Below are 17,915 nucleotides of genomic sequence, written 5' to 3'. Positions count from 1 at the left end.
CCCGCTGCAGGTCCTGTGGCTGCTGCCATCACAGCGGCATTGATGTTTCCACCCGGCACAGGGACAGCATCCCTCATCATGCGGCCGGGGGCCCTGGAGGGGCCTGGGTCTGCCAGACGTGTGCTCTGGCTTCCAGACGAGATGCCCACGGAACTCGGATGTTGTTATGAGTCGAGAGCTCCCTGGACAACATGCTGCCCAGTTCCTTCCCCTTCCAGCCCCAGCCCGGCGTTGCACCAGCTCCCCTTGCCCAGCCTCTGCCGCCCGTTACACATGGCGCGACGGCACAGCCAGAGGGAAACCCCGAGCGACAAACCGGGCCCTGGGGGGGCGGCGCTGGGGAGCGGAACCGAAAGTCTGCGCAGCGCAGCCCGGCAGCTGACGGCTCCGGGGCCCCGTCGGGCGCCATGGAGGATTTGGGTAAGCTGGGCCTTACAGAGCCAGGCCCGCACCCGGGCCTGGCACGGGGTCGTGCTTCGGCGGGTTGGGGAGGTTGCCGCGGAGGGGAGCAGCGATGGAGCTGCATTTCCTGCCCTGCCTGCCCCATCTCGGGGACACGCGGGGCCCAAGCGAGTGCTTGGCCAAAAATGGAGCGCGCTCGCGGGCAGGAAATGGGCCGTGGCAGCGCCGGGCGGCCCGCGGGCAGCGCCGCGTCCCGAGGGGCAGAGCTGGGGCTGGGGGCGGCTGCGCTGGGGTCCCCCCGCGTCCCGAACCGAGGGCAGCGAGGTGCCGAGGGACGGCCAGGGTGCTGCGGGACAAAGCGCTTTGCGCTGCCATGGGAAGCGCTGCTCCGGGCGCGCAGGAAGCAGCACGGCTTAGCTCTCCCGTGCCAGGGCTGGTGCTGGCTTTAATTTAAGGGCTGGTGGGTGTTTTTTCATGAGCCGGAGCTGGTGCGCGAGGGGAGCGGGACCCTGCTGCCAGCGGCCCCCGTGCTCGTGGGGCTGTGCGGTGCAGCCTGTCCGTGCTGGGCACGGGGCTCTGGGGAGCGTGCTCAGGGCCACGCAGCCCCTCGGGCCCTGGCCCGTGCCTGGCGGGAGCCGCTGTGGCGCTTTTGGGGGTGCGCAGGCAGGGCACTGCCCGTGGCTGCAGTCCTGAGCCGGGTCTCTCCGTGCAGATGCTTTGCTGGCAGAACTGGAGCAGAGCTCTTGTCTAGATGCCAAGGACGGCGGGTGGCAGGTGCCGAGTGCCTGCAGCCCGGAGCCAGGCACAGCCGGGCCCCCAGGCCCCCCCGGCCGCCAGCCGCTCGCTTCGGTGGCCCTGAAGGTAACGGGGGGGCCGAGAGCCTGCTCAGCTCGGGGCAGGGTGGTGGTGCTGGGCGGTGGTGCTGGGCTGGCTCTGCTGCAGGGGCTTGTCCTTCCAGGTGCAGCCGGCAGCTCGTGCTCAGCCTCCAGGACAGGCTTTGACAACGCTGTACAGGTAAAACGTGACCAGAGCCATCCTGGGCTGCCCTTTACACCGCTTAGACGTGTCCTGCAGGGCCACCCGGCCTCCTGTGCGGCCCCAGAGAAAAGGTCCTTCTGCGGGCCGGGGTGGGAGCTGCATCGCGGCAGCGCTGCCGGGGGAGGGCTGGGCTGCCTGCAGCCCCCCGCAGCGCGTCCCCTGCTGGGCCCTGTGGGGAAGGGGCGCGCGTGCGGGGGGGGTCTCAGTCCCAGGCACCTTTGACCTCGAAGCCGCAGCACCCCCGCTCACCCCGCTCACCTCGCTCACCCCGCCCAGCAGCCCCGCGCCGGCCCCGCAGCCGCCGCTCCCCTCGCCCCCACCTCGGGCAGCCGCCCGGCAGCTGGACGAGCTCCTGGCCGACCTGGGACACATGCAGAGCCAGGTGAGCCCCGTCCGGGGGGCAGGCGGGTCCTGGTTCTCACCCCGTCCTCACCGTCCTCCTTCCCGCAGCTGGCGACCGCGGGGCAGGGGGCCGGGGGGGCAGCAGAGCCCGAGCCCTCGCTGGACAAGATGCTGGGCAGCCTCACCCAGGACCTGCGGGAGCTGGGCATCTCCGCTGCCCCCGCGGGCGCCTGCGCCGCCTGCCGCAAGCCCGTCGCTGGCAAGGTGAGCCCCGGGCCGGCCCCCGCCCCTCCCTGCCGGTGCCCCGGCTCACGGCTTCCCTGCCCGCGCAGGTGCTCACAGCCCTGGGCACGACCTGGCACCCCGAGCACTTCACCTGCGCGCGCTGCGGGCAGGAGCTGGGCGGCCGGCCCTTCTTCGAGCGCGGCGGGCGGGCGTACTGCGAGGAGGACTACCACCGAGCCTTCTCCCCGCGCTGCGCCTACTGCGCCAGCCCCATCCGCGAGGTACAGCCCCCGCCCCCCGCGCCGGCCCCGCTGCCGCGGCCGCCTCACCGCACCTCTCCCTGCAGAAGGTCCTCACGGCCCTGGACCGGACCTGGCACCCCGAGCACTTCTTCTGTGCGCACTGTGGGAAGGTGTTTGGAGATGACGGTAAGTCCAGAGGGCAGGTGTGGGGGTGCTGCCCCAGCCCGGGTACCCCCGGAACGCCAGCCCTGGCACCCATTGCCCAGGTTGTCCCATTGTCCCGCACCCCCCAGGTTTTCCCCAGGCAGCCCCTGGCGGGCCCCGCTGCCCCCACCGCAGCCCCCTGGGGGTGCCCATCTCGACGCTGTCCCCGCAGGTTTCCACGAGCGGGGCGGGAAGCCGTACTGCCGCCAGGACTTCCTGGCCATGTTTGCCCCGAAATGCCAGGGCTGCGAGCGCGCGGTGACGGACAATTACCTGTCAGCGCTGCAGGGCGTCTGGCACCCCGAGTGCTTCGTGTGCGCGGTGAGTGCGGCCGGCTGGCGGGGGCGCGGGGTGAGCGCGTCCCGAGGCCGAGCCAGCCTCCCCGTCGTCTCCCCAGGAGTGCCTGAGCGGTTTTGACAGCGGCTCCTTCTTCGAGCTGGAGGGTCGTCCGTACTGCGAGCTGCACTTCCACCAGCGGCAGGGCAGCGTCTGCCACGGCTGCAGCCACCCCGTCACCGGCCGCTGCGTCACGGCTGCCGGGCGCAGGTACCACCCCGAGCACTTCGTCTGTTCCTACTGCCTGGGCCAGCTGCAGAAAGGCACCTTCCGCGAGCGCGGCGACAAGATGTACTGCCGGGCCTGCCACGACAAGCTGTTCCTCTGAGCGCCAGCGCCCGGCTCGCAGCCCCTTGGGGCTGGCTCCGCTGCCGTCCCCGGCAGGCCCGGCCTCCTTGCTAAGCCGAACATCCCGTGTCGTCCCGCCAGCCATGTCCCTGGTGTCGGTCCTTCACAGCCCAGGGTCCCCAGCAGTGTTTCTGCCAAGCCAGACCCCATCCTTGTCCCCCTCTGCTCAGACGTTCCTGGCATTGTCCCTGCCAAGCCACACAGCCCCGGCATTGTCCCCTCCATCTGAAGCAATAAAACACCTGGCCCTGCCTGTGCTCCACCAGCAAACTGCTTCCAGAAAAGGTGTTTCCACGGATGTACAGGATTTCTTTGACACACAGGTGAAAGCAAAGGGAGCCAAGCTGGTCCAGCCTGGCTCCGTGTTCCCCGGGAGGGAGGAGCTCAGCGCAGCCCAGCGCCTCCGCAGGGGCCGCCCTGGCTCCGGGGGGTCCCCTGGCTCCGGAGGGTCCCCTGGCAGGGGTTTGGGGACACTCAGTGCTAGAGAAATTGTGGTATTTCTTCACTCGTGCAAAGTCCACCCGCCCCGAGAGCGCACGGGAGAGGCTCCAGCAGGACCCCCCGTGCCTGGGGAAGCGGGGGCTGCACCCTGCAAAAGGGGCACAGTACAGAACCTCCCCCTTTTTACTTTTCCTGCAATCTTTTGCTAGAAAGAGGAGGAAATGATAGTCCAGCCCCGGAAAGCATTTGTCACACAGTGGCGTCTTTCAGAGCCAGGGCTGCCGGCCACGCGCAGGAGCACAGCCCTGTCCCAAAGCAGAAAACACCAGGTGTAAGGCACAGAGACACACTTTAAAAACTTTATTTATATAAAAAAATCATTTCGTTTTAAAAGCGTTACAAGAGTGTGCACAGGAATCAGACAAGAACAGCTCGTTGCTCCCCGCTCCCCTCCTCCCCAGGGCAGCACTGGCCCAGCAGAGCCAGGGCAGGAGAGAAAGGGGAAGCTGCTTTTTGGTTCATTTGGAATTAAAAATTGAAAAAGGAATTAGTGTTTTACATATTTAAAGGAAAAGAAAAGAGTTAGACCCCAGAACAAAACCCAACTGAGCTGAGGTGGGGCTGGAGCCAGCGGGGGCTCGGCCGGAGCTGGGGGAGCGTGGGCAGGGGGCAGCAGGAGCCCGGCCCCCGTGCTGCCCGCCTCCCCGCGCCCCCGAGCCCGACCCGGGGGAGCCCCAGCCGGGGGGGCTCCTGCTCCAGTTTGCAGCCTCCTGCAGAGGCTTCCAGTTGCAGGGGAGCCCAAGGGCTCCCCAAGAGATCACAGCACCGAAATGCGCCCCCCAGCGGGGGGAGGGTGGGGGTGTCACGGCTCCCGCCCCCCATCAGTGAGGGGCTGGGACCCCCCAAATAGGCGTCCAGCCCCAGCGCAGACAGTGAGGGCTCCCGGTGGGGAAGGGAAGCTCAGCCCGGGACAGCCCTTCCCCAGCGCAGAGCCAGACAGTACGATTCAGAGCTATTTCACAGTGGCAAAAGAAAGGCACGTGTCGAGAGAAAGTCTGCGGGCAGCGCCGGGGCGGCGATCCCGGCTCCGCACGGCGCGCCCGTCCTGCCGCAGCTCCTCCCGCAGGGACCCCATCCCGCACCCCAGCGCTGACCATCCTCCCACATACAGACCTCTCCTCGCAGGCACCAGGCAGGGGCCAGCGGCCCCACCCAGACCCTCCGCGGATCCAGAGCCGGATCCCCTGTCCCCAAAGCCTCATCTAGAGCAAAGCAAGAGAAGTTAACGCTGTTTTCCTTCCCCTTGCCCCCCGTGCTCCAGCTCCCCTCCCCTGGTCCCGCTGCCAGAGAGGGACGTGCCCATCGTCCCCACAGCCCTGGCTGAGGAGTGATCCTGCACAAAAATATATCCTATAGGCAACAACACGAACGAAAAAAGGCGGCGAGTGAGGTCCCAGTCTCTGTCCCTGCAGTCGTCTCCGAGCAGAGGGGAGCGTGGGAGAGAAGGCAGCTCCTGGTCAAGGCAGAGATCGAGTCCTGTTGCAGCATCCGCGGGAGGGCTGAGCCCGGGGGAGGAGGGCACGGGGGCGGGATGAAGAGCGAGCGGCTGAGGCGCCCCCGCACGGGCGGGCGCGGCGGGCTGGGGGCAGAGCGGCCCGGTCGGTTGGCTGGCCCGTTGGCACAAACAGTCCAGCAAAAATGCAAAAATAAGGACAAGGTAAAAGTCGGTCCATTCCACCACGAAGAGTTATATATATATATATATTTATATATATAATATATTATCAACCCAAACTGAGTGGAGGCGGGGACGGCAGCTAGATCTTCTGCTGTGGAGAGAGAGGGACAGATGTTAGCACGCCCAGAGCAGAGCGAGCAGCGGAGGGCGATCACGGCCCCAGCGGCTCAGGCAGCGATTCAGGCAGCAGCGATCAGAGCGGGATTTGGCTGGCCAAAGCACCCCTAACAGCGCAGCAGGATCTGTCACCGCCGTTCAGATTGGGCAGGATGCTGCGGGACATACCGACACAGGGGAAAGCACGGCAGCATCCTCCTGCGCCTCCTCTACCTCAGGCTGTGGTTCCTGCCCCTCCTCCTGCTGCAGACACACGGGTTAGTGGGGGACGGAGCGCGGTGGGGGTGTTAGTTGTGGGAGCCCAGCTCTCCCGTCCTGCCAGCCAGGACGGCGATTGTCACCTCCTGCGCCCAGGCCCGCTCAGCCCTCCCTCGTCAGCCGGAGCTGCTCACCATCAGCGGCGCTGCCTTCACTGGCTCGATGTCTCCGAGGTCCCCAGACCGGTCCAGTGTCCTGCTGTGGTCCCTCTCATTGAGCGTGGAATAGTTGTCTGAACAGGAGAGGGGACAGCCACGTCAGCCCCGCAGGCGGGAGCTCTGCCCGCCCCCAGGCGAGGGGCCCCTGGCCCCTCTCCTACCTGGTCCCATGTTGCTCATCTGGATCTCCTCCCGGGAGGACTTCTTGTCTGCAAACACGGAGAGCAGCAGGTCAGACGCGGCCCCGGCAGCCGCCGCGCACCCACCGACCCGAGGGCACAACAGGACCTGCGCGCACCACGCCCAGCCCTGAGGTGGCATCCAGAGCCCAAACCGATGCCTTGTGCGAGCAGCTATGGCTGCCAAGGAAGACGGGGCTGAAGAGCAGGGAGGGGACAAAGGGACAAAGGCCAGCTGTTCTGGGTACCCACGTGTGGAAAGGACAGTGGGGACAGGTGCTAAGGGAAGGCACGTACCTGTTTTTTGGTTCCTGTCGATGAGAGGCAAGGTGCTGTCATCAAACGAGCTGCCTCCCTGGGTCCGAGAGGTGTTGCTCAGGTTCACCTGGGGCAGGCAGTGACCACTCACACCCTGGCACAGACACTCCCCACCAGCACATCCCACCCTGCAGCGCCCAGCACCAAGGCCCCACAGCTCCAGCGCCCGCGGCTGCACCCAGCAGCAAGGGCAGGCCCAGCTTTTGGGAACGAGCCGCCCTGGAGCCGCGGTGGCTCTCAGGGCCACAAGCCCTCCTGCCTGCCCGTCTGTGCGCTTGTGTGGGCCACGGGGCTCAGAGCTCTGCACAGCGATCCCCCGGGGACCGGCAGAGAGGACACCAGCGAGGCCGGAGCTGGCATCCAGCACTGCTGAGCTCCAGGAACACCCTTCTCCCTGCTGCAGGACCCCACTGCTGCCCCGGCCAGCACAGAGCGTCCCACGCCCCCACACCTGGAAATCAGACTTCTTCCAGCCTTCCTTCTCCAGGGGCTTCCGCAGCTCTTTATATCCCCAGATGGTCTGCAAGACGAGGGCGGCTGCTCGGACTTCTCTCTCGGAGCGGTTCCTAGAAAGAGGTGAAGGAAGAGATGTTTGCAAACACCCATGACCTCGAGGCAGGTCCTGGAGAAGCCCTTCTCTGCCCCTTGCGTTATCCTCAGCACAGAGCATACCCGGATTTGTTGATCAGCACCAACTTCTCAATCCCCTGCGTTTCCCGCAGCTTCTTGGCCGCCTCGAGGTTGTCTACAATTACTTCATTGATGGTGTTGAGGATTGACACGACTGTGTCTTCAGAGAGGTTTTTGGCTGGGGTCTGCTGGCCCCCAGGCAAGTTCTTCACTAGGTTGGGGATCGCATGTTTACCTGGGAAGGGGAAAGAGCTGGGTGTGAGTAAGGAAGAGGACTGAAAAGGGGGGAAAAGCCAAAACCAACCAAAGAACCAAATCCAAACCAAACATCCAAACCAAAAATCCCTGCAGAAGGCTCAGGGACAGGTGACCCACTTGGACGTCACCGTCAGGGGAGCTCAGCACGTGCTGCTCTGGGAGAGGAACAGCAGACACGCACTGGGCTGGTGCTGCGCCCACATCCGCACTCCTCCCCGTGCCCAGGTCAGGACGTTCCCGCCCAGCTCAGATGGACACAGAGAGCACAACATCCTCACCTATCAGCTCTTTGTTACGCAAATCGACAGCCAGGTTCCGCAGGGCTCCGGACGCCGCTTTCACCACGCGCTCGCTGTCGTGGGTGAGGAGGTCGGCGATGGCAGAGAGTCCCTTCTCCTGGCGCAGCGCCGAGCGGATGTACCGGCCGTACTGGAAGAGACACAGAGACCATGGCGTAGCCTGGGCAGGCACAGCCCCCCAGGGACAACATGGCAGCCTTGGCACCCACCCTCATCTCGGGAACCAAGGGCCCTGGCTGCACCCGTGGCAGGACAGACCGTCCCAGCGCCCCCCGGCCGGCCAGGCCAGCAAGACTCCCCAGGTACTTGAAGAGAATGCAGATCAAGGAGCTGCAGGGCGGTGCCAAACCTCCCTCCCCGCCCCAGCCCACCGAGGGGAGGAACGGCAGGAGCACAGAGCCCTGCAGAGCCCGCGCCTGAGCTGCGCTGCCACGGCATCTCCCTGGGCAGCGACCGCGCACCACGTCAACAGCCCGACACGGCAGCGCCCCACGGGCGACGCTCTGGCGCCCCGGGCCCTGCCCGGACACTCACCGTCCAGCTGCCGGCGCACAGGTTCTGGATGGCTCCTGCCGAAGCCTCCAGGATGGCTGGGGTCTTGCTCTCCTTCAGAAGAGAAATGTATATCCGCACCACTTCTGGCTGGAACAGGAGCTCGTAGCCTGCCAGAGAACACGGGCAGGAGGGACTTACTGACAGGCTCTGCCAGCACCCCGCGCATCCGAAGGAGCAGGGTGGGCAGACAAGGCTGGAAACTTCTACCCAGCGATGGGGCATCCACAGCAGCTCTGGGCAGCCTGTGCCAGGGCCTCACCACCCCCATGGGGAAGAATTTATTCCTCGTCTCTCATCTAAATCTCCCCTCTATATCAGTTTAAAGCCATCACCCCTCGTCCTGTCACTACCCTTGTAAAAAGCGTGTCCTCATCTTCCCTGTGAGCCTCCTTTGGGCACCGGAGGCTGCTCCAAGCTCTCCCGGAGCTTCTCCTCTGCAGCTGCACACCCCAGCTGTCTCACCTGCCCCAGCAGAGCTGTTCCAGCTCGGGTCACTCCCGGGGCTGCTCTGGCCCCTCTGCAGCGGGTCCGTGTGTGTCCTGTGCTGAGGACCCGGAGCTGGACCAGCACTGCAGGGGGTCTCAGCAGAGCGGGGCAGAGGGGCAGGATCCCCAAACCCACTGCCCAGGCTGCGGGTGACGCAGCCCAGGACACGGGTGGTCTCTGGGCTGTGGGTGCACATTGTGGGTCACGTTGAGCTTCTCATCAGCCAGCACCCCAAGTCCTTCTCCTGGGGCTGCTCTCAATTCAAATCAACTCTACTCTCTTCTCTCCTGGGCTGCTGTGCAGAAGCAGCCCTGCACACACGGAGGATCATACCTTTGGCTGGAGTTGTTCTTTTGGGAAAATCCACTGTATCAGCACCAGGGTCTTCTGGCAGCTTTTTACCTTCAAAGAACAAGCAGAGAGGTGTAAGACACCTCCTCTCCCCACCCATATCAGCCCAACAGCTCTTTACCGCTTGCTGCAAGAACAAACCCACAGGTGAGCTGAAGCTAAGCTGCCAGCACGTCCCAGGAGGGACATCAAGGACATTAGCCACACTGCAGGCAGCACATGCCCAGCTGGGAGGGGGCACACAGAGCTAGAGAAAGGACCCAATCCACCATGGAAAAATCAAAACCAAGAGCACACTCACCTCTGGAGAACCACTCGTCTATTGGCGAAGCGGAGAGAAGGACAGGAGAGAGGGGAGGCAGGAGGAGAGAAGTGCCGACAGCATCGTGGGGCAGACCGTTTGGCAAGAAAGCAAAGGGAAGGGGAGGTGACAACACAGGAGAAAAGGGAAGGTGTGCAGTTAGTGGACATCTCTCCATCACCGTCCCACCACCACAGGCACCCACCATTAGCTTGTCAAACACTTTGGGTAAGCCAAGCAGTAGCTCCCAAAGCCGAGGAGACACTGAGTACTGTGCCTCTGGAGAAAGCTGCAGCTTCGCCTTCACACGAGAGACGCCAGGGCAGGAGCGCAGACACCCCATACCACCCTCCAGCTTCACCGTAGCAGAACTGTCTCTGTGCCACTTCCCTCCGTGCTGCTGCCGCCCAACGCACCTTTGCCCTTCTTGGTGCCGAAGCAGCTGGCCGCAGGGGGCCCGGCGGCGTTGGCAGGGGCCAGCGGCGTCTCCTGGTAGCGCTCGGCGTGGGGGATTTCACGGTGGACTTGGTAGGACAAGTTTCTCAGCAGGCACACGCAGTTCTCCACCAGCTGGGGAGAAAGCCAGACAGTTTGACTCGGCAAAGCACATGCCCATGGCTACAACGTGAGGGCCCCACCGCAGAGTGCAACCAGAGCCGGGCCAAGGGGCCTGAGCTGGGATCGGGGGGACATGCAGCTCACCCCCATCCCAAAGCAGCCATGGCCAGCTCTGCTATCACCAATTCATATTCTACTGGGCCAAAACAATCCCTCCCTGCTGAAGATCCCTATCCGTGCTTCATCCGTCTTGGGACAAAGAGCAGAGCGCTGCTGGAGCTGGTGACAAGGGCGGAGCTCTGTGTGTGCCCCGGAACAGCCCCTCCGGTACCTTGCTGTCCGAGTCCTTCTGGCCGACCTCGGACTGGACGACGTAGATCAGGGCGTCGACCAGCCCGTCACATTCCCGCAGCTTCCGGCGGGCCTCGCTCCGCTCCGAGCTCACGTTCCTGGCGGGGCAGAGAGAACCGTCACAGGGGAGACGGCTGAGGGCCGGCGAGGAGCTCGCCCCACAGGCTCACTCCTGCAGCTCCCCTCCAGCGACCGAGGGCCGCGCTGCCAGCTGCTGTCCCGGGAGGGCAGCTTCTCTGCAGCCCCAGCAACCGCAGGAGAAGAGCGTCAGAGCAGCCCCAGCCCACCCCAGCTCTGCCGGCAGCCCCTCGTGTACCGAAGGCAGCCGGCGGTGTTGGTGAGCACCGACTCCCACTCGATATGGCGTGGTTTGGAGTCCTCGTTGGGCTCTCGCTCCCAGCCCGAGCGGGGAATGACCACCTCATCGGTCAGGGCGTGCAGCGCGTGATCCACAATGGCCATCTTGATGGAGTCATGCGAGGACAAGTTCCACAGAGTTCCTGCAGTGCCGCAAGCAGGAGGCGATCAATCAGAGCACGTGGGCTTAACAACCTGCACGGTGCCCCCCTCACCCAACAGACGAGCCCTCTCCTCCCCGGAGCCGTTACCTGTGATGACCTCTGTGAGGTCCATGTCATGGGCCTTCCGCAGCAGGCGCACCAGAGCAGGGACCCCATCGCAGTTCTTGATGGCAATCTTATTGTCTTGGTCCTTGCCGTAGGAGATGTTCTTGAGGGCTCCACAGGCACCATAGTGCACCTCTTTCTTGGGGTGGTCGAGCAGCCCCACCAGCACAGGAATGCCCTTCAGCTTGCGCACCTCCGTCTTCACCTTGTCGTTCCGGTAGCAGAGGTGCTGCAGGTAGGCGGCCGCGTTGGACTTGACGGCGTCCAGGCGGAAGCTCAGCATGGCGATCACCTCGGGCAGCTCCGGCTGCCGCCAGTTGCCGGGGGCCGGGCCGCCCTTCCGCAGGCTGTCCAGACTGGCCAGGCTGCCCCGCTCGTGCTGAGCCAGGGGCGCCCAGTAGTACCGGTCAGGGGCCACTTCGTCCACCAGCATGTCCTCGTAACTCCTAGGAGAGAGGCAGCAGCGTCAGCACGACCGCGGGCGCGGGGATGCTGCTCCCCCCAGCCCGCCACACGGCGGCTGAAGCAGACGCAGCGCCTGGTCCCAGCCCAGCGCGCCGGCCGGGCAGCAGCGCGGCATCGGGGCCCATCCTGCCCCGCGCAGCGCTGGCGGCAGAGGCCGCCCCGGCGCGTCCCCAGCCTGCGCAGAGCGGGGCTGGTCCCCAGGAGAAGGCAACGCAGCAGCTGCTCCAGCGCCCTCCCACCCACCGGGCTTCCCGCGGGTCAGAGGCTGATCCTGATCTCTGTGTCGCCTGTGTCACCTCTGCGCGGCAGGAGCTGGCCCGAGGCACCAGGCAGCCCGGGCCTGCAGCCGCTAGAGGGCAAGTTCAGCGCAGGTGGCCGGGGAGCAAGCCGGCCCCACGCGGGCGGCACAGCGGTACCGGCACGGCAGCACCGGGCACCCAGAGCCCGGTTCCAAGCCACGCCGTTCTCCGCTGCACCATCCGGCTGTACCAGCGCCACATCCCATCGCCACACAGCAGCACAGGACACACGAGCTGCTGCCAGACCAGGCGACTGCCGCTATTTCAGAGCATCGTGGCCAGAACAAAGGTTTTACCCAGGGCAGGGCTCAACCCATTTGCCCGCAGACGCCCTGTGACACGCTGCACGGCTGCCCGGGGCCAGGCTGGGCTGGACCGAGGGGCACGGGCTGCAGGGCCAGCCCCGCTCGGCTCAGGCCCGGGAAGAGCAGGGGCCGCACAGCCCCGGGCAGGACCAGGTCACCCACGGAGCCGCTGGCGCTGGCAGCGGGCCCCCGGCAGCACGCGTAGGCTGCAGCAGCGCAGCCAGTCCCCCATGCACCACGGTGATATTTAACACGCTCGGAACACACACACTACACAAACTACTGGATTCTCACCCTATTTTTGTAGTCGCAGGCAATAAAATCCCTTCCCCACCCATGCAGAGGAATCTGGTGATTTCACAGAACGGGACAGGATGGGACTTAGCACTTAAACGGAGGGGCCTGAGTGTTGCTGCCACCCTTGCTGTGCCTGGGCATGGGGACACACAACCGGGGCCAAGGTGAGGGAGCATCCCCTGGCTCACGTCTGCTCTGGGGCGCCCACCCACCTGCAGAGCCCCCAGAGCAGGGCCGGGCGGGGAGGGTGCAAGGAAAGCAGCAAGTGCTGCTCCTCGCGCCGCTGCTCTCCCTGCGCCTGTGGCACAGGGCTCACGGAACCCAGCAGCTCCAGCCGGCAGCCACGTCCCCAGCCACGTCCCCGGGTGCCGCTGCACAGCATGGCTGTGACGGTGGCTCTCAGCACGTCCCGACGGGGAAACACGCTGCTCGCCGCACGGGCTGGCTCCTGAGCCGTGCCGCCCGGCTGCTGCGCAGTCGCCCCCCACAGCACCGCACCAAGCGCCTGCGCCAGCCCGCAGCAGGACGCGGCAGGAGCACGGCGCGGCCGACAGCAGCGCTGCGGACAAGGCACTGGTGCCACACGGCCAGCAGTGACCCTGCTCCGTGTCACACCTCGCGCACCCCAGAAGGGAGCCCCTGAGCAGCTGTGGGGGCCGCTTGGTGCTGGATCCCCCGGTCCCCCCAGGTGAGATGGGCTGGGGAGCACATCCTGTGCTGCCACTGAGCCCGCTCTGCCCCTCCCCTGCAGAGGCAGGGCTGGAAGGGCCACGAGCGGGGACCGCGTGCTCCGGGCCGCCGGCACACGCTGTCTGGCCCGGCGCGCTCCTGTGTCTTCCTGTGCCGCAGAGCGGCCTCCCCGAAGGAAACCATCGACAGCCAGGCCCTGCTCGAGACAAACACCTCTGAGGCAAGGGGAACACTGATCTTGCCTGTTCCCTTCCCGCAAGCCGGGCAGCTGAGCACGGATGGCAACTGAGAAGGTAGGGGACACGCCAGGCTCAACAGTGCCTGGATTCCACAGATTGCCGCGATCGTTATCGGTCTGCCTGCTCACCGGTGCACCGAGCCACCCTCCACACCCCACACCCACACCATCCCTGCGGGACAAGGTGACATCTCCACCCGGACTGCTCCTTGGATGTGCTGGGAAGCAGGACCTTCTCCCCTGTTGTGGCCCCGGTCCCCTGGTCTCCCACCCAGCTGCAGCTCCTGGTTCCACACCTGGTTCCTGCAGATCCCTCCTCCAGGATCTGGAGAGGCTGAAGGACACAGGCACCACACAGCCCAGCAGAGGGGACTCGTGGTCCCAAAGGCCGAGCAGTTCAGACTGGGTCACCCAGGGAGGGCTCCTGGCCCCGTGTGCCGGGCAGGACACAGACCCCGGGAAGGTTCACAAGCCAGAGCCTCGTCCGGGCTGGCACTCGCTCCCTCTGCGGCCCCAAGTCAGACACGACTGCGTCACCCTGCTGCCCGTAAGGGGACAGCCATGCCGGCCACGCGCGCAGAGCTGACATGGTGGCTGCCGGAGCCCTGCTTGCTCTCCTCCAGCCTCGCACAGCAGGGTGGGCCAGGAAATCAATCCGGGTGAACAACCGCCCGAACTGGTTCAGCGCAGCAACCGTCACACTTGTGCTGGCACCCGCTGAAAGGGCAAAGCTCCTCCCTCAGTCCCTTCCGCACCAGGAGACACCGCGGATTCCCAGTGCGCGCCTGGAGCCGAGCGCAGCTTGGGCAGGGCTGGCCGGAGCCCCCCTTGCCTCGGGTCTCCCTCTCCTGCCTGTTTTATGCCCAGGGAGCTTAAGCAGCCTCTGCTCAAGCCTTACCTGCCTGCTCCCTGCCCTGGGGAGATGTGCATCCACCCCCACCTGCTGACACAGCCCCCTCCCCAGCCCTGGGACCCAGGCTCAGACCCTCACTCCTACCTCAGCACCTCCCAGGCTCCGCTCGCCGCCTAGGCAGCAAGCAGAGCAGAACAAGAGGCTCAAGCTGGCAGCAGCAGCATTTCTGCAAGAGACACAGCAGGCACAAGGCACCAGCCTGCAGAGTCACGGCCTCAGGCTTGTGGCACCCCAGGACAGCCAGCTGCACACCCCAGCAGCGCGGTTAAGGGACCACCGAGCCCTGCTCTGGCTGCCCCGGGGCTGGTGATCAGCCCTTGGGCTGGGGGAGCTGCTAATCACCCACGGACATACAGACCAACCAGGGGGGAGCAGCTGCTACTGCCAAACAGGTTGAGCAGCTTCTTCTGCCCTACCCTGCACAATGGTGCTGCAGACGCTGCCGGAACGCTGCCGGAACGCTGCCCGCGCACAGCGGGACTCAGCACGGCTCCCCGGCCGCTCTCAGCTCGGCAGGAGCGCGATGCCGAGGCTGCTGCCCCCGGTGCGGGGCTGTGCCGCACACCTGCGCAGCTCTGCGGGCTGCGCCAGGCCGGGGTGCAGATGATCCCACTGTCCCGCCAGTGGAACGGGTGGCACGGAGAGGGCAGGGCCCGGAGCTACATCCAGCCGCCCAGTGGAACTCCTCGCTGCAGGACCATCGGCTCAATTAGAACCGAGTTTTAACCACCAATTAAGCAGACAATTAGAACCAGATGAAAGTTTTCTCCTGCATGAACCACGTGTGATTCAGCTCACGGAGCTGTCTCCACAATCCTCCTTCCTCTGAAGCGGGTGAAGTCAGAGGGACCCCAGGGCACCCCCCTGCCCCAGCGCCTCCCGCCCCGTACCTGAGCCGCCGCCGAGGATCAGATGGGGTCCCTGCCCGCCTGGCCGTGCCGTAGTCAGACATGAGCCCGTAGTCCACGTCTTCAAAGCCCATGCTGCGCTGGTCGTCCTCCAGGCCGTAGGGCTCGGGGTGGAAGTGGTTGAGGTCCATGTTGCTGCCCCCGACGCGCACTTGAGGCTGGGGGCCGTAGGTGTCCTGCCGGCTGGGGCCCCGGTAGGTGTCCATGGAGGGTCGGTAGCGCTCGTCAATGCGGGTGACACGGGACAGGCTGCCGTAGCTGTGATCGCTGGCCGGGTAGCCGTCCTCGTAGGGGCGGCTGTAGCCGTCGGGGTAGTGGTAGTTGCGAGGGAGGGTGGCGGTGCCCGGCTGGCCCAGGTACCCGCCAGGGCCCCCGTTGCCATTCTTGCGGAAGTTCCTGTCCATTGTCTGGACGTAGTTGCTGGTGACAGGGGAGGTTTCCAGAGGTAACCCGTCAGGGCCCATCGGCACCTGCTGCACTGTCCGGGTGGTCACCGTCTTCACCACCTTCTTCACCTAGGGGGATGGACGCAGGACATGCTCCCATCAGGAAACCCACCGCACTCCTGCGGCCCCAGAGTCCCGCTCTGGCCCAGCACTTTCTCCAGGCAGATTCGCACCCCTTTCAGCTCATAGCTGGGCAAGCTGGCAGACACCCTGGTCATCGGCTCCCTGCCCAGAGCCCTGTCCCCTCCACGCTCTCCCCAGGCCTGTACCGTGGTCTCTGTACGCCGGGTTGTCCCGTCATCTGATGTCTCCACAGACACGACTGACATGGCCCCTTCTGGGTCCTCCTCCATGGTGTACGTTTCCTCCACGATCTGGCCTGGGTCCTGCATCCTGGGGATGGTGCTGTACAAGAGGTGGCTGTGGTCCTGGGGGGCAAGGGACAGGCAGTCAGCCCCCACCACCAGCACCCATCTCATCTCTTGGGGCGTCCCAATACCCTCCTGCATGGGAGAGGAGACCAACAACCCCACACCCAAGGCCCCTTCACACCAAGTCCCCCTGTCCCAGCCCAGGTGGGGACACCGGAGCCCTGCACCCCCTGGCAAGCAGGCTGCCCACAGCGAGAGAGCTCAGCTCCCCTTACCTGCGGTCCGTTGAGCTTCAGATCTGGGTATTTCTGCCTTTCCAGGTCAGCATCGCCCAAGAAACGGCCGTTCTGAAACACACAGCACCGCAGCAGGCCGGTTACTGGACCGAGCTCCCGCCACCAGGACCCTGCGTGTCCGTCCCCCTTTCCCGCCGGGCCACCTCCTGCCCAACGGACACCCCGGGTGACGTCCCGTGTCACCTGCAGAGCGGAGCGTGCTGCTCAGGGCTCTGCGTGACGTGCAGCAAACCGGCCCCCGTTCCGGCCGGGGCAGGAGCTGAGCTCACACCACCGGCCGCTCTGGACATCCCGGCTGTCCTGCGGTGCCCACGCGCTCCCGGCGGGACGGCCCAGAGCCCTCCCCGCTCCCCGGCACGGCCCTGCGGAGCTCGCGCGTCCCCGGACGCAGCAGCCGCAAGTGACACTCCACGGGTCCCCCGCGTGGCAAGGGGACAGCGCAGGTGCTTGGTGGCTGGTTGCAGAGTTTGTGCCACCGTTCAACTCCTGTGCTCCCCCTCGGCCCCTGTCTCTCCTACCACCACCTTCCACAGCCCAGAGACCCTAAGCACCCTCCCCAGAGCAGAGCCCGGGAAAGGGAGGACAGGAGAGACCTCAAGCCAAGGCAGATGAGAACACATTTCCAGCCCTGCAGAGAAAAGAGATCTTTCACAGCCCTGGTATTGCTGTCTGGGGACAGACTCCAAGCACGCGCCCACTGTCAGACGAGAGGGAGACACGCTCCCCACAGCAACGCGCCAGCCCTGCACGTCAGCACCTTCCGAGTAGCTGAGTGGGATGGGGAGCAGAGATGCCCGAGCACTGACCAGGCAGCCTCCAACCTGCCCAAACCAAAGCGGAGCTGGGAGCGGGACCCTCCAGCTGCTCCTCCCAGCAGACTCTGCAGACAAGGGGGTCGGTGCACCCCAGAACCCCAAAGCCCAGGGCACATACAGCACCGGAGCGACAGGGACCAGCCTCACCGCCCGCACCTCGCGCAGCCGAGGGCCGGGGAAGGGAGCCGGGGCTGTCCCGAGGCAGGACTGACGGACGGGGGCTCCGGGAGCCCCCACACCTCCCTCTGCCAAGGGGTTTTTTACCTGGTGCCGCCGGGTGAGCGTGCCGTTGGCCAAGCCCGGGCTGGCGTCCTGCGGGGAGACCCGGACTCGCTCCAGCTGGGCCGAGACATGGCGCCGCTCCTCCTCGAGCGCCCGGGTCAGCTTCTCGAACTGAGCCTCCTGCTCCTTGACGGAGGCAAGGATGCTGGCGGTCGACTCCACTTCCGAGTCGTCCATGGGTGACGGGAGCCCGGGACGGGCAGGGCGGGGCGGAGGGCGCGGGGAGGCACGAGCAGAGGTGGCTTGGTGTCAAGGTGAGGGGAAGAAAAGAGACCCAGAAGGGCAGGAGCCCCTCTCTTCACCGCACATGATTTGGGGGAGGAAAGGAGGAGAGAAGAGCAGTCAGAAGAGACTGATTTTTGTTAAAACAGATACTCAAAACAAGAAAAAAATTCTCTCACAGCATTAACATCCATTCCCACCCACCACCAGAGAGCTGACGAGGGGGTCCCGGCGCAGCACCGCCCAGCGTGGGTCAGATGCTCCTTGCTCCAGCATGTAGGCTTGGAGGAGCGTCACTTTGGGCTAAGAAGGTCCCCGCGTGACACCAACCAGCTGAGCCAGGCTCGGGAGGCTGCTGCGTGCTGAAGAGGGTCCCCCTCCCACGAGGGCCCTCGGGGCTGCAGGAACAGCTGTTTGCAGCCAGCAGCGGGGGACACGCTCTGCGGAACGAGCAGCGACCCACGTCCCGCGGGGAGACCGGCCCAGCCCCACAGCTCCTTCCAGCCCAGCAAAGGGGATGAAGTGGGACAGGATCCCCGTGAAGGGGACCCCACGAGCCCCTTCGCTGCCAAAACTCACCAGGGCTCTCAATGCCACAGCCCCCCAG

At 65.5% G+C, this 17,915-nt stretch overlaps 2 protein-coding genes across 16 annotated transcripts in view; one reads left to right on the top strand and one right to left on the bottom strand.

Annotated features, from left to right (window-relative positions):
- On the top strand, positions 1–3,574 carry LPXN (leupaxin). 11 transcript variants are annotated; one of them, XM_080344985.1, is made up of 9 exons: positions 1–420; positions 1,115–1,263; positions 1,361–1,416; positions 1,720–1,822; positions 1,891–2,046; positions 2,115–2,288; positions 2,354–2,435; positions 2,626–2,774; positions 2,851–3,574. In XM_080344985.1, the coding sequence occupies exons 1-9, from the start codon at positions 192–194 to the stop codon at positions 3,115–3,117; spliced, it is 1,365 nt and encodes a 454-aa protein (XP_080201111.1). In that variant the 5' UTR covers positions 1–191; the 3' UTR covers positions 3,118–3,574. The 11 variants fall into 11 exon arrangements, with proteins under 11 accessions (XP_080201111.1, XP_080201112.1, XP_080201108.1 ...); XM_080344986.1 differs by having other exon boundaries at positions 1,717–1,822; positions 2,357–2,435; XM_080344982.1 differs by having other exon boundaries at positions 1,717–1,822.
- Positions 3,575–3,585: 11 nt separating this feature from the next.
- CTNND1 (catenin delta 1) overlaps positions 3,586–17,915 on the bottom strand; it is a 28,196-nt gene continuing 13,866 nt past the window's right edge. Inside the window, exons 3-20 of one of the 5 annotated variants that reach the window (XM_080344978.1) lie at positions 17,069–17,382; positions 15,969–16,040; positions 15,592–15,750; positions 14,859–15,391; positions 10,744–11,207; positions 10,452–10,635; positions 10,116–10,233; positions 9,643–9,796; positions 9,227–9,244; positions 8,908–8,976; positions 8,068–8,195; positions 7,513–7,663; positions 7,019–7,211; positions 6,798–6,912; positions 6,326–6,413; positions 6,011–6,058; positions 5,826–5,923; positions 3,586–5,407 (exon numbers count right to left, since the gene is read on the bottom strand). In XM_080344978.1, the coding sequence (XP_080201104.1) occupies positions 5,396–5,407; positions 5,826–5,923; positions 6,011–6,058; positions 6,326–6,413; positions 6,798–6,912; positions 7,019–7,211; positions 7,513–7,663; positions 8,068–8,195; positions 8,908–8,976; positions 9,227–9,244; positions 9,643–9,796; positions 10,116–10,233; positions 10,452–10,635; positions 10,744–11,207; positions 14,859–15,391; positions 15,592–15,750; positions 15,969–16,040; positions 17,069–17,263 (2,799 nt within the window). In that variant the 5' untranslated portion in view covers positions 17,264–17,382 and the 3' untranslated portion in view covers positions 3,586–5,395. Of the gene's footprint in view, positions 5,408–5,760; positions 5,924–6,010; positions 6,059–6,325; positions 6,414–6,797; positions 6,913–7,018; positions 7,212–7,512; positions 7,664–8,067; positions 8,196–8,907; positions 8,977–9,226; positions 9,245–9,642; positions 9,797–10,115; positions 10,234–10,451; positions 10,636–10,743; positions 11,208–14,858; positions 15,392–15,591; positions 15,751–15,968; positions 16,041–17,068; positions 17,383–17,915 lie in introns of those variants that run through there. The other 4 variants (XM_080344979.1, XM_080344977.1, XM_080344980.1 and 1 more) reach the window with 4 other exon arrangements.

The sequence above is a fragment of the Nesoenas mayeri genome (genome assembly GCF_963082525.1).
Source record: "Nesoenas mayeri genome assembly, chromosome: 5".
In the NCBI taxonomy this organism is placed as follows: Eukaryota; Metazoa; Chordata; class Aves; order Columbiformes; family Columbidae; genus Nesoenas; species Nesoenas mayeri.
The sequence above is the reverse complement of the archived record's forward strand: the minus strand, read 5'-3'. Positions and strand labels throughout refer to the sequence as shown.